The 13,305-nt window shown below is 47.7% G+C and overlaps 1 protein-coding gene across 3 annotated transcripts in view; it reads left to right on the top strand.

Annotated features, from left to right (window-relative positions):
* LOC143275541 (RNA-binding protein FXR1-like) overlaps window positions 1-12,974 on the top strand; it is a 29,086-nt gene extending 16,112 nt beyond the window's left edge. For 2 of the 3 annotated variants that reach the window (XM_076579728.1, XM_076579727.1), the window contains exons 11-16: window positions 1,510-1,619; window positions 2,632-2,735; window positions 3,637-3,807; window positions 9,426-9,527; window positions 10,865-10,975; window positions 12,044-12,974. In XM_076579728.1, coding sequence (XP_076435843.1) covers window positions 1,510-1,619; window positions 2,632-2,735; window positions 3,637-3,807; window positions 9,426-9,527; window positions 10,865-10,975; window positions 12,044-12,585 — 1,140 coding nt within the window. In that variant the 3' untranslated portion in view covers window positions 12,586-12,974. The remainder of the gene's footprint in view (window positions 1-1,509; window positions 1,620-2,631; window positions 2,736-3,636; window positions 3,808-9,425; window positions 9,528-10,864; window positions 10,976-12,043) is intronic. The other variant, XM_076579730.1, reaches the window with a different exon arrangement.
* The last annotated feature ends 331 nt before the right edge of the window (window positions 12,975-13,305 follow it).

Raw genomic sequence — 13,305 nt, 5'->3', positions numbered from 1 at the left:
TTTCTGGTTGGCAGTTGGGAGTGGGTAGCACAGTGACCCAGGGTGTGGGTGTGGTGGTGTGACCAGGGTGTGGGTGTGGTGGTGTGACCAGGGTGGGTGTGACCAGGGTGTGGGTGTGGTGGTGTGACCAGGGTGTGGGTGTGGTGGTGTGACCAGGGTGTGGGTGTGACCAGGGTGTGGGTGTGGTGGTGTGACCAGGGTGTGGGTGTGGTGGTGTGACCAGGGTGGGTGTGACGTGGGTGTGGTGGTGTGACCAGGGCGTGGGTGTGGTGGTGTGACCAGGGTGTGGTGGTGTGACCAGGGTGTGGGTGTGGTGGTGTGACCAGGGTGTGGGTGTGACCAGGGTGTGGGTGTGATGGTGTGACGTGGGTGTGGTGGTGTGACCAGGGTGTGGGTGTGGTGGTGTGACCAGGGTGTGGGTGTGACCAGGGTGTGGGTGTGACCAGGGCGTGGGTGTGGTGGTGTGACCAGGGTGTGGTGGTGTGACCAGGGTGTGGTGGTGTGACCAGGGTGTGGGTGTGGTGGTGTGACCAGGGTGTGGTGGTGTGACCAGGGTGTGGTGGTGTGACCAGGGTGTGGGTGTGGTGGTGTGACCAGGGTGTGGGTGTGGTGGTGTGACCAGGGTGTGGGTGTGACCAGGTGTGGTTGTGGTGGGTGTGACCAGGGTGTGGGTGTGGTGGTGTGACCAGGGTGTGGGTGTGGTGGTGTGACCAGGGTGTGGGTGTGGTGGTGTGACCAGGGTGTGGTGGTGTGACCAGGGTGTGATGGTGTGGCCAGGGTGTGGTGGTGTGACCAGGGTGTGGTGGTGTGACCAGGGCGTGGGTGTGGTGGTGTGACCAGGGTGTGGTGGTGTGACCAGGGTGTGATGGTGTGACCAGGGTGTGGTGGTGTGACCAGGGTGTGGTGGTGTGACCAGGGTGTGGTGGTGTGACCAGGGTGTGGGTGTGGTGGTGTGACCAGGGTGTGTGGTGTGACCAGGGTGTGGATGGTGTGGCCAGGGTGTGGTGGTGTGACCAGGGTGTGGTGGTGTGACCAGGGCGTGGGTGTGGTGTGTGACCAGGGTGTGGGTGTGACCAGGGTGTGGGTGTGATGGTGTGACCAGGGTGTGGTGGTGTGACCAGGGTGTGGGTGTGGTGGTGTGACCAGGGTGTGGGTGTGACCAGGGTGTGGTTGTGGTGGGTGTGACCAGGGTGTGGGTGTGATGGTGTGACCAGGGTGTGGTGGGTGTGACCAGGTGTGGGTGTGACCAGGGTGTGGGTGTGGTTGGTGTGACCAGGGTGTGGGTGTGATGGTGTGACCAGGGTGTGGTGGTGTGACCAGGGTGTGGGTGTGACCAGGGTGTGGGTGTGGTTGGTGTGACCAGGGTGTGGGTGTGATGGTGTGACCAGGGTGTGGTGGTGTGACCAGGGTGTGGGTGTGGTGTGGTGGGTGTGACCAGGGTGTGGTGGGTGTGACCAGGGTGTGGTTGTGGTGGTGTGACCAAGGTGTGGGTGTGGTGGCTGTGGGCAGGAAGTGGAACAGCTGAGGCAGGCCAAGCAGGAGATCGACATGCAGCTGAAGAGTCTGGCCGGCCCCCAAGCTGGACCCTACTTCCCCCCGCCCCGCGACCGCAGATACATGTAAGTCACCTGGCTTTGGGGTAAATAGGGTGGGTAGTGGTGAGAGCAGATACATGTAAGTCACCTGGCTTTGGGGTAAATAGGGTGGGTAGTGGTGAGTGCAGATACATGTAAGTCACCTGTCTTTGGGGTAAATAGGGTGGGTAGTGTTGAGTGCAGATACATGTAAGTCACTTGGCTTTGGGGTAAATAGGGTGGGTAGTGTTGAGAGCAGATACATGTAAGTCACCTGGCTTTGGGGTAAATAGGGTGGGTAGTGTTGAGAGCAGATACATGTAAGTCACTTGGTTTTGGGGTAAATAGGGTGGGTAGTGGTGAGTGCAGATACATGTAAGTCACTTGGCTTTGGGGTAAATAGGGTGGGTAGCGGTGAGTGCAGATACATGTAAGTCACTTGGTTTTGGGGATTGAAGGGGGTAGTGGTCAGTGCAGATAATGCAGATGATGACATAAAAATAATGAAATGATGGGTTCTTTTGAACGATGACAGGAACAATAATGAAATGATGGGTTGTTTTTAACGATGACAGGAACAATAATGAAATGATGGGTTCTTTTAAACGATGACAGGAACAATAATTAAATGATGGGTTCTTTTGAACGATGATAGAAACAATAATGAAATGATGGGTTGTTTTTAATGATGGCAGGAAAAATAATGAAATGATGGGTTCTTTTGAATGATGACAGGAACAATAATGAAATGATGTGTTGTTTTAATGATGACAGGAAAAATAATGAAATGATGGGTTGTTTTGAATGATGACAGGAACAATAATGAAATGATGGGTTCTTTTGAACAATGACTGGAACAATAATGAAATGATGGGTTCTTTTTAACGATGACAGGAACAGTAATGAAATGATGGGTTCTTTTGAACGATGACAGTAACAATAATGAAATGATGGGTTCTTTTTGAACGATGACAGGAACAATAATGAAATATTGGGTTGTTTTTAACTATGGCAGGAAAAACATGATGAAATGGTGTGTTCTTTTGAACGATGACAGGAACAACGATGGCTACATGGACGACCGGAACCGGCGGGGTCGCGGAGGGATGCGTGGGATGGGGGGGGCTCGAGGTCGAGGTCGCTGGAATCCTGACAGACCAGGTGAGGACTGTGACTGATATGTGGAACGTACTCTGTTTTTTACTGATTCATCTGGGTTTTTTTCTTTTACAGAAGTCGCTTCCATGTGTGTGTGTGTGTGTGTGTGTGTGTGTGCTGTAAAGTGTTTTTGTATTCAGGAGGAGTGACTTTCTGTGTGACTCTTCTTTTACAAGTTATTTGATTGTTTCTTATAATTCAGTGTAGCTTTTTATGTTGCTGTTATTTATTATGACACCTTGCTATAGCGCATATTCTTGAAGCTCTGTGTGCTTTACAGTAGAACTTGAAATATGTTTATTTGACATTTGTCTGCAGTGTACCAGATTACAAACACCTTTCTTGGTGTTAATGACTGATAGAAGACAGAATAGACATGAAAGTTGGTTGTATTGAGAGATGAAGATATAAGTGAATGTGACTCGTCAAACAACACACACCAAAAAAAAAAAAAACCACGGAGAAGGAAGGAAGAAGCATTGACTGTATGATAGTCATGTCCAACTGAGACTATCAGGACAGCAGAGGTGGCACCAGTTGTCCTGTCGGGGCTAGAATTAATTATAGTGGAGAGTGTCTTGCCCAAGTTACATCCCCCCCACTCTCTCCTTGGCCAAGAGGATTTTAGGACAGTAGGCACTGGAATTGTTCAAAGGCCAACTAGTTAGCCCCCAAGGCTGCAGCACTAAGAGCCAGTGTAATATTTCCTCCTAGTTGAAGAGTTGTAGTCCTTCACACAAAAGACTAAGCTGTTTATGACTTACCTTTGCGGTGGAGAAACCATTGATCACACAGCTATCACGTTGTTGGCCCAACTATAAGCTGACGTGAATCTCTGCTAGAAGCCAAGTGTTGAGTGAACACAGCATGGAGCGAACACAGCCTGCTTTCCTGGTTGTTGAAGGGAAGGAGGGGTCAGCAGTGAGGGAGTGGTTGGATGACGTGGGGGAGGAGGAGCATAGGCAGGCGGGCTACTTGACGGACAGCGCTGTCAGTGGTCGTGGGCAGGGCTACAGGCGCAGGGGGCGGGGCCGAGGGAGAGGAGCGGGCGGGGCTTACCCCAGCAGAGAGTCTGGTGAGTGGGTGGAGCTAGAGATCCAGTCTGGTGAGTGGGCGGAGCCTGCTTTGTTGCTCGCTGCCTGGAATGGTGTTGGACGTTTTCTTGTTCCTGTGTCTCTCCCCCCAGACCCTCCCCGACCCCCCTCCCTCCCCCATGAAGGAACCCAGCATGTCGGGCTGAAGCTTGGGTGTGTCTTGAACACAGCTGTCAGCTGTTTCCACCGTCCACACTGGTGACTGCTGCTGGTCCCGCCTGTCTTCATTAACATGTTTGGCATGGATCTTTGGCATGGTGGTCCCCCCGAGTGCTAATCTGGGCGGCTTTTTGTGTGTGTGGTGGGTTTGTTTTTTTGTGTGTTTTTTTTGCATGAGTTGACTTGTCAGATGGAAGCAAGCATGGCAGGTGACTGGTATCCGTTATCTTTGGATTGCATGCTGGAAGTTTGCAGGTGAAAAATTAAACCATTATTTGTTGGAAGGTAAAAGAAACAAAGAAGAATGTCAGATGTGAAAACTTGTTTTGCGACCTGTTTGAAGACATAATTGGGCACAAAACAGAAATGTCAAAGAATCGATAGACAGTTATAGAAAATGCGAAAAAACTTAGCCGTATGAAGTGCACAGGAACAGGAGTCATGATGGTTGCGGGAAAAAGAGGGCGCTAGCCAGGGGGACAAAGGGGAGGTTACCTACTTCCGGGAGGTTATCGGCCGTAGTACTTTCGTTTTCTCCGCATAGGCGGATAGTAGTTTGCACAGGACAGGAATGTCAGACCCCTGCCGGAGTCTGCACTAGTTGGGTCACGGTAAGTATGTTATCTAAACGTAATTTTAGATAGAAAATTTCCTTTTTCGATTTGCCCTGCCATATTGTTTAGCTGCTGTTCTTTTCCCTTTAAAGACACTAATTTAGGTGTGTCTGTTGATAACTACAGTAATCTGTAGTCTTCAGGGAGAAAAAAAAAAAGAGAATGGGCCGAGTTGCATGAGGTAGGTACTGGCATGATTTGTGTGAAGGAGACGGGTTGGAGAGGTGTCAGCACTGATGGGCAGACAGGAGGTGATTCAGAAAGGTGTGCAGCAATGTTGGGCATGTGGCATGTGTCCTCTTGGTTCAGAAAGGTGTGCAGCAATGTTGTACATGTTGGGCATGTGTCCTCTTGGTTCAGAAAGGTGTGCAGCAGTGTTGTACATGTTGGGCATGTGTCCTCTTGGTTCAGAAAGGTGTGCAGCAGTGTTGTACATGTTGGGCATGTGTCCTCTTGGTTCAGAAACATGTGCCCTCTTGGTTCAGAAAGGTGTGCAGCAACGTTGTACATGTTGGGCATGTGTCCTCTTGGTTCAGAAAGGTGTGCAGCAATGTTGCACATGTTGGGCATGTGTCCTCTTGGTTCAGAAAGGTGAGCAGCAGTGTTGTACATGTTGGGCATGTGTCCTCTTGGTTCAGAAAGGTGAGCAGCAATGTTGTACATGTTGGGCATGGCACATGTCCTCTTGGTTCAGAAAGGTGAGCAGCAATGTTGTACATGTTGGGCATGGCACATGTCCTCTTGGTTCAGAAAGGTGTGCAGCAATGTTGCACATGAATTTAATAATTTTGCAATAGGAACAATCCAACAGTGATGCAGATTGAAATTTCCATTCCGTGGCGAAGTGGTTAGCGTTGCGGACTGATGGCTGGGAGGATGCGGGTTTGAATCCCAGTGGAGGTGGGTTTTTCAGCCTGTGGCTGGCTCCTACCCAGAGTTGAGTGTGCTGTAGGCTTAAATGGGGAGACTGGGACCACACAGTCGAGTGTCATCCACTTCAGGGATGCGTCTTTGGGTGTGTTGCTCTAATTATCTGACCAACACTGCAAGTGTCTGTATCTCTCGGGCCTGGTTAACGCCAGGATATCATCATGACAGGAAGTGTAGAGTACAGCCTTGTCACGCAGTCCCAAACCAAAATGGACCTCCATAGCAACATTGTCATCATCATCTTCCTCCTCCTTCATCATCATCAGTATAAAACAAAACGGTCCCAAAGTCTGTGGCCTTTCATGCCCTGCTCTCATGGTGACCTCAGTTTCAATACCCCTCCACTTCTGTGCTTGGGGTAAGTCCTGTCAGTGTCATCAGCGTTGGCGGATTCATGGGGGGCTGTTGTTTGAGGGATGTGGTGGCGATCTCCAGTCTGGGAGGGACGCTCACTCAGTCTGGCTCCGTGACTAAGCCATTATTGTCGTTAGTAGGGGGTTTAGTAGGTGGTGTCCTAAGTAAGTTAAATCAGAACAGGCACCACTGAACACCACCGAAGTGATTCAGCAGCAGTGCAGGATCTCCTCCGGTGTGTGGCCTCCTGGCGACCTAACATTGATGGTTCCCTGTGGACTGCTGATGCTGGGACTGCGATGGACGAACCCGGGTGTGGCCGTGTATGGGGGAATCTAAATGAGCGGCGTGGGAGTAATGCCACTGAAACGGTGCAGATGATGGAGCAGCCCCCCCCCCCCCCCCCCCCCCCCCCCAAAAAAAAAAAAAATTCCATTCTGGGGCGCTTTTTTTTTTGCACACCTGTAAGAGGACAGATATTTCCATTCTGGGGCGCTTTTTTTGCACACCTGTAAGAGGACAGAAATTTCCATTCTGGGGCGCTTTTTTTGCATACCTGTAAGAGGACAGAAATTTCCATTCTGGGGCGCTTTTTTTGGCACACCTGTAAGAGGACAGAAATTTCCATTCTGGGGCGCTTTTTTTGCATACCTGTAAGAGGACAGAAATTTCCATTCTGGGGCGCTTTTTTTGCATACCTGTGAGAGGACAAATATTTCCATTCTAGAGCGCTTTTTTTGCACACCTGTGAGAGGACAGAAATTTCCATTCTGGGGCGCTTTTTTTGGCACACCTGTAAGAGGACAGATATTTCCGTTTTGGGGCGCTCATGGTTTCAAAAGAAGAAAAAAAAAAAGAAGAAAAGGGTAAAATCTTTGACATGGTGTTGACTGTTTTTTGGTTAAGATGTGATTTTGAAGTTTTCCAGCACACGTAGATTGCGGGAGAATGTGAGATTGCAGTGTTGAGGACTGGTTTGGGTTTTGAATGAAGCAGTCCATCTTGGATACAGTGCATCCAGCGCAGTGTTGAGGACTGGTTTGGGTTTTGAATGAAGCAGTCCATCTTGGATACAGTGCATCCAGCACAGTGTTGAGGACTGGTTTGGGTTTTGATGTGTGTGAATGAAGCAGTCCATCTTGGATACAGTGCATCCAGCGCAGTGTTGAGGACTGGTTTGGGTTTTGAATGAAGCAGTCCATCTTGGATACAGTGCATCCAGCGCAGTGTTGAGGACTGGTTTGGGTTTTGATGTGTGTGAATGAAGCAGTCCATCTTGGATACAGTGCATCCAGCGCAGTGTTGAGGACTGGTTTGGGTTTTGATGTGTGTGAATGAAGCAGTCCATCTTGGATACAGTGCATCCAGCGCAGTGTTGAGGACTGGTTTGGGTTTTGATGTGTAGGAATGATGCAGTCCATCTTGGATACAGTGCATCCAGCGCAGTGTTGAGGACTGGTTTGGGTTTTGATGTGTGTGAATGAGGCAGTCCATCTTGGATACAGTGCATCCAGCATGAAAAGCATGAAGTGCTAACACACAGGAGGGTTTTTTCTTGTGGTCAGATGTTAGGTTTCTGTGCATGGAATGAATGTGATCATGACGTGGGGGTTCAGTTGTATTGGTGCCTGTTGGATGTATGTGCAGGCAGTTATTTGAAGGATAATGTTGTCACACAACAAGTCTGTATCTGTGTGTGAGTCGGTGTGTGTGTCTGTGTGTGTCTGAATTTGCTTAGCATTGTGTTTGTGACAAGGTGTTCAATGACAGATTTCTAAATGATTTCTGAACCGATTTACTTCGGATGGGTCGCAAAAGAAAGAGCTCAATACCTACTTTCTAGTGAGTATGAAATTAAGTGTTGATTATTTAAGATAAATCTATAATCTTAATTTAAGTCACATGAACTGAAAAGTTTTAGCGAGCTCATCATGGAAAATTACAAACTGCGTTAAATCAGTTTAACGTAGGCAGACACAAATGGAATAGATTTAAAGATGGAATTGCGACGATTCTGCCAGTCTATAATACTTGCAGTTTACTGATCCGACAAAAGAGATATTAATTAAACATGCTGCGTCACAAGCACAGATTAGAGCTCACCCAATGGCGCACAGCGACACTGGTTATTGGAGAGGTTGTTGTTAAACGAGGAGGACAAAATTACGTAAGCTTAGTGTCAGTTGAAATCTTTAGACTGACGAACAATTAGACTGAAATCAAGCATGCTTCTAACTGATTGAAGTGGGTGTGTAAGCACAACAAATATAATATTATGGTGAATGATACAGAGACTTGATTTAATAGATGTTTAGAGAATAGGTTTAGAATGGGCTTTGCATTAAAACCAGGAAAGGCGTCACACATTCTGCGTGAGCCGTTGGAGACCAGCAGTTGGTTGCGAAAACGGTGTCTGCTATAGGTCAGCTTTCAGCTTGTGCTGTGAGTTGAGCCATGGTTTGTAGCCAGTCGTATTGAGCACTTGGCTACACATAAGACACCTGAGTAATTCAAATAGCTGGAGAAATGTAAATCCTGAACACAAAACAGCCTGTAATTGGCATTGACATCAGCAGGATATGAGAGTCCCACATATTTACAAGGTAGAATCAAGCACAGATGCCACGTTTCCTTTCAAACCAGTTTGTTTTGTGGTTTTCATACCATTGGACTATTTCATTACAGTGTTTATGTTTGTTTTAAAACACAAGTTCTGCCTTTCATGTTGTTCATCATGCTGTATAGACTGCTTCATCAGACACTTTGCTGATTGTGATCCATGTTGTTCATCATGCTGTATAGACTGCTTCATCAGACACTTTGCTGATTGTGATCCATGTTGTTCATCATGCTGTATAGACTGCTTCATCAGACACTTTGCTGATTGTGATCCATGTTCATCATGCTGTATAGACTGCTTCATCAGACAGTTTGCTGATTGTGATCCATGTTGTTCATCATGCTGTATAGACTGCTTCATCAGACAGTTTGCTGATTGTGATCCATGTTCATCATGCTGTATAGACTGCTTCATCAGACACTTTGCTGATTGTGATCCATGTTGTTCATCATGCTGTATAGACTGCTTCATCAGACACTTTGCTGATTGTGATCCATGTTGTTCATCATGCTGTATAGACTGCTTCATCAGACACTCTGCTGATTGTGATCCATGTGTTCATCATGCTGTATAGACTGCTTCATCAGACACTCTGCTGATTGTGATCCATGTTGTTCATCATGCTGTATAGACTGCTTCATCAGACACTCTGCTGATTGTGATCCATGTTGTTCATCATGCTGTATAGACTGCTTCATCAGACACTCTGCTGATTGTGATCCATGTTCATCATGCTGTATAGACTGCTTCATCAGACACTTTGCTGATTGTGATCCATGTTGTTCATCATGCTGTATAGACTGCTTCATCAGACACTCTGCTGATTGTGATGTATTGACCCTCTTATTTTCTTTTAGGTTTGATTTTAAGTTCTGTTTTTCACTCCTTTTTTTTTTTTTTTTGTCTTCTCTTTTTCCCTCAGACTATGGGGGAAACCGCTACGATCGCCGTCCTTACCGCGGCAGTTATGAGGATGGTTACCATGACAACAACTTCTCTTACAGAGGCCAAGGGCCACGCCCATGTAGGTTTGTCTGTTGGTTTGATTAATGAGAGAGGAAGGAAGAATCATTTGAATCATTACATGTTGAATTATGTGCATCAACTGTGACTGCTTGTTTTTGAGTCGTGTCAAGAAAGCACAAAGGCGGCTTCAACTTCTGGCAAATGTTCTGTCAGCCTGATCAGTGGCTTTCCTTCTATTGGAACACAAACCAGATTGGAAGTAACTGCTAAGTTGCATTCTTCTTCTTCTTCTGCGTTCACTCGTATGCACACGAGTGGGCTTTTACGTGTATGACTGTTTTTACCCCGCCATGTAGGCAGCCATATTCCATTTTCGGGGGTGTGCATGCTGGGTATGTTCTTGTTTCCATAACCCACCGAACGCTGACATGGATTACAGGATCTTTAAAGTGCGTATTTGATCTTCTGCTTGCATATGCACACGAAGGGGGTTCAGGCACTGGCAGGTCTGCACATATGTTGACCTGGGAGATCGTAAAAATCTCCACCCTTTACCCACCAGGTGCCGTCACCGTGATTCGAACCCGGGACCCTCAGATTGAAAGTCCAACGCTTTAACCATTCGGCTATTGCGCCCGTCGCTAAGTTGCATTGATAATAATAATAATGGTATTTATATAGCGCTGAATCTTGTGCAGAGACAAATCAAAGCGCTTTCGCACCAGTCATTCACATGCATGCATAACTCAAAAACTGTAGAAACTAAAGACAAGGAAGGGCAGGCTAGGGAGACTATTTTGGGAAGAGGTGGGTTTTAAGGCCAGACTTGAAAGAGCTGAGAGTGGAGACTTGACGAAGCAAAAGAGGAAGTTCATTCCAATCGCAAGGTCCAGAGACAGAGAAAGAACGGCGGCCAACAGTGGAGTGTTTGAATCTGGGTATGCGTAAACAGAGTGGATCCGAAGCCGATCGTAGTGAGTGAGATGGAGTGTAGAGGTGAAGGCAGCCACAGAGATAGGAAGGGGCAGTTTTGTGAATACATTTATAACATAGAGTGCTGATCTTGTACTTTATTGGGTAGATTATTCGGTAGTACTTTATTCGATAGATTTCTTCCCGAAAAATTAGTCGACTCCATCTCTAGTCTGAAGAGGCTTGTACACAATTGTTCAGACTGCACAGAAAAAAGGAAGGCAGGCTCGTGTGAAGGTTTTCAGATCAACATTACTCGGACTGTGGGGAAACGAAAAGATCGGAATAAACGGAAGTAGATGACAGTGGTTATACCATGGCGTTGAGGAAGGTTTCTTCTTTGTAATGTGATGTGCTGATGGCGTTGATGAAATACCTTGCAATGGTTGGCAGAATCCGACAGTTGCTGTTGTGTTTGTGCAGACCAGTATGACGAAGAAGAACCACGGGACGCGAGGTCGCGCCGCCGAATGACAGACGACGATGACACGGTGTTAGATAACGCTGATAATGCCAGTGTCAACAGTCAGGATGGTATGGCTTCTTTCTCATCTGCAGACCTCTGTTGTCTGTGTGTGAATGTGTTGATCTGGGTTGTGTGCATGTGTGTGTGTGTGTGTGTGTGTTGGTATTTGTTGTCAGTGTATGTTTGTATGTGTACTGATCTGTGTTATCTGTGTGTGTATTGGTCTCTTGTCTGTCTGTTCGTACTTGTTCTGACAGATGTCTGTCTGTGTATTGTTTTCTGACAAATGTTCTGACTGATAGTGGGGGCAGTGGTGCTTCGTCAGTCAGGAGACAGAATTGTGATCCAGTGTTACGTGATCAGGGTTTGAGGCCCTGGTTTGGCATGGTGTTGTGTACGTGTTCGGGGGTGGTGGGGGGGTGGGCAGTTTGCTCTGCTTTTTCTGACTCATGTCTGGGTGGTTTGTATTATGGTATAGTGTTGATTGTCTTCTTCTGGATTCCTTCTTTTTTTTTCCCTGTCCTTTGTGAAAAGGCAGGCAGTGTACCAAAGAGAAAAACCTTATTTTTGATGTGCCTTTCCTAGATATGACATAATGTAACATGACGTGTTTCCTGGAGGACATAGCATAACATCTGTTTTCCAGAGGACATGACATGACGTGCTTCCGACATGATGTGACATGTTTTCCCGCATGACGTGATGTTTCCCACATGACGTGTTTCCCAGAGGTCATGATGTGACATGTTTCCCAGATGACATTGCATGACATGTTTCCCACATGATGTGATGTGTTTCCCAGAGAACATGACATGACATAATCTAGAAGACATGTCATGTGTTTCCCAGAGGACATGACGAGAAATGACATGTCCTGATGTGTTTCCCAGAGGACATGACGAGAAGTGACATGTCATGATGTGTTTCCCAGAGGACATGACGAGAAGTGACATGTCATGATGTGTTTCCCAGAGGACATGACCAGAAATGACATGTCATGATGTGTTTCCCAGAGGACATGACGAGAAGTGACATGTCATGATGTGTTTCCCAGAGGACATGATGAGAAGTGACATGTCATGATGTGTTACCCAGAGGACATGACGAGAAGTGACATGTCATGATGTGTTTCCCAGAGGACCAGCGTTCAGACAGACGGCGGAGGCGACGCAGGCAGCGACCTCGGGGTGGAGGCAGCAACAGTGCCCCCTCTGGCACAGAGATGGACAGCAACATGTCCAGCTACCGCCAGGACCACCGGGCCCAGCCCCCCCCGGCCTCCTCTCGGGGAGGGGGGAACCGACCCCCCAGTCAGGTGACGGGGGAGGACAGTGGGGGGATGAACGGGGATGGGGGCGCCCTGTCTCCCCCCTCCCGCCCTGTGGCCAATGGGGGAGGGGAGGCCGGCCTGGCCAAGCCGTCCAAGTCCGACAGCCAGCAGTCCGCCCCGAAAGACCAGCGCTCGGCCCGCCGTCCCCCGGCCCCTCCCCCCCCTGCCGCCCCCCTGTTGTCCTCTTCGTCACCGTCAGCCCCGTCATCTCAGAACAGAAGCGCCCTCAGCCAGGGCAGTGCGGGAGAGGTGGAGAGCAAGGGCAAGAACTCCGCCGCCACCAGCTCTGCTGCCGCCGCCGCTGCTGCTGTGCCCCTGGCCAAAGAACAGGTTGTGAACGGAGAGTAACAGGCACCCATTCAATATTGGCTGAGTATGTGATGTGCATTTTTTCCCTGCATAGTTGTGTGCATGGATTATTCAATTATTGATCATTTATTTATTTTTCTGTTCCTTTTATTTCTTTTCTACTGTTGACTGTGTTTTTTGTTTTTTTTGTTGTTGTTGGTTTTTATTTTTTTTTTTACACAGGCCAGCTCCTGACTTGATGAACACTGTAGAGTGTGAGATAGAATTTTTTTCCAGATGTTTGTAATTTATACTGCATTTACATTTCAAAGAATCGGTTGGTGAGAGAAAGAGAGAGAAGGGTGATTGTGGCGAACAGCCTGCTGTGATTGTTTGGATTCCTTGCTTGACTTGTTGTTTGTTGGACTGCCAATAAAGCTGAGGTTGTGTCAGAAGTTCAGCGTGTGTGTGGAATGAATGATTGTGCGTGTGTGAAAAGCGGTACTCGCAAGCAGTGACATTAGCCGTTTGTGTTGTAAGTGAGTTCACCAGGGCAAAGCTCTTTGACAGCAGTGTATGCTTGTGCATCATCCTGACTGCCATCCAGTATTCAGCACAGTCCTCACAAAATCACGTTTGTGAAAGTGTGTGTGGTGCTTGTTTAATACTGTGTACTAGTTCGTCAGCCATGTCCTCTGAGAACTGGATGAATAATCCCACGTAATGTTGACAGGTAAAGTGTTGTGCAGGGATCCTAGAGAAGCTGAAAGGTAAGGTGTT

This window comes from Babylonia areolata, chromosome 30 (assembly GCF_041734735.1).
Source record: "Babylonia areolata isolate BAREFJ2019XMU chromosome 30, ASM4173473v1, whole genome shotgun sequence".
NCBI lineage: Eukaryota > Metazoa > Mollusca > Gastropoda > Neogastropoda > Buccinidae > Babylonia > Babylonia areolata.
The sequence above is the reverse complement of the archived record's forward strand: the minus strand, read 5'-3'. Positions and strand labels throughout refer to the sequence as shown.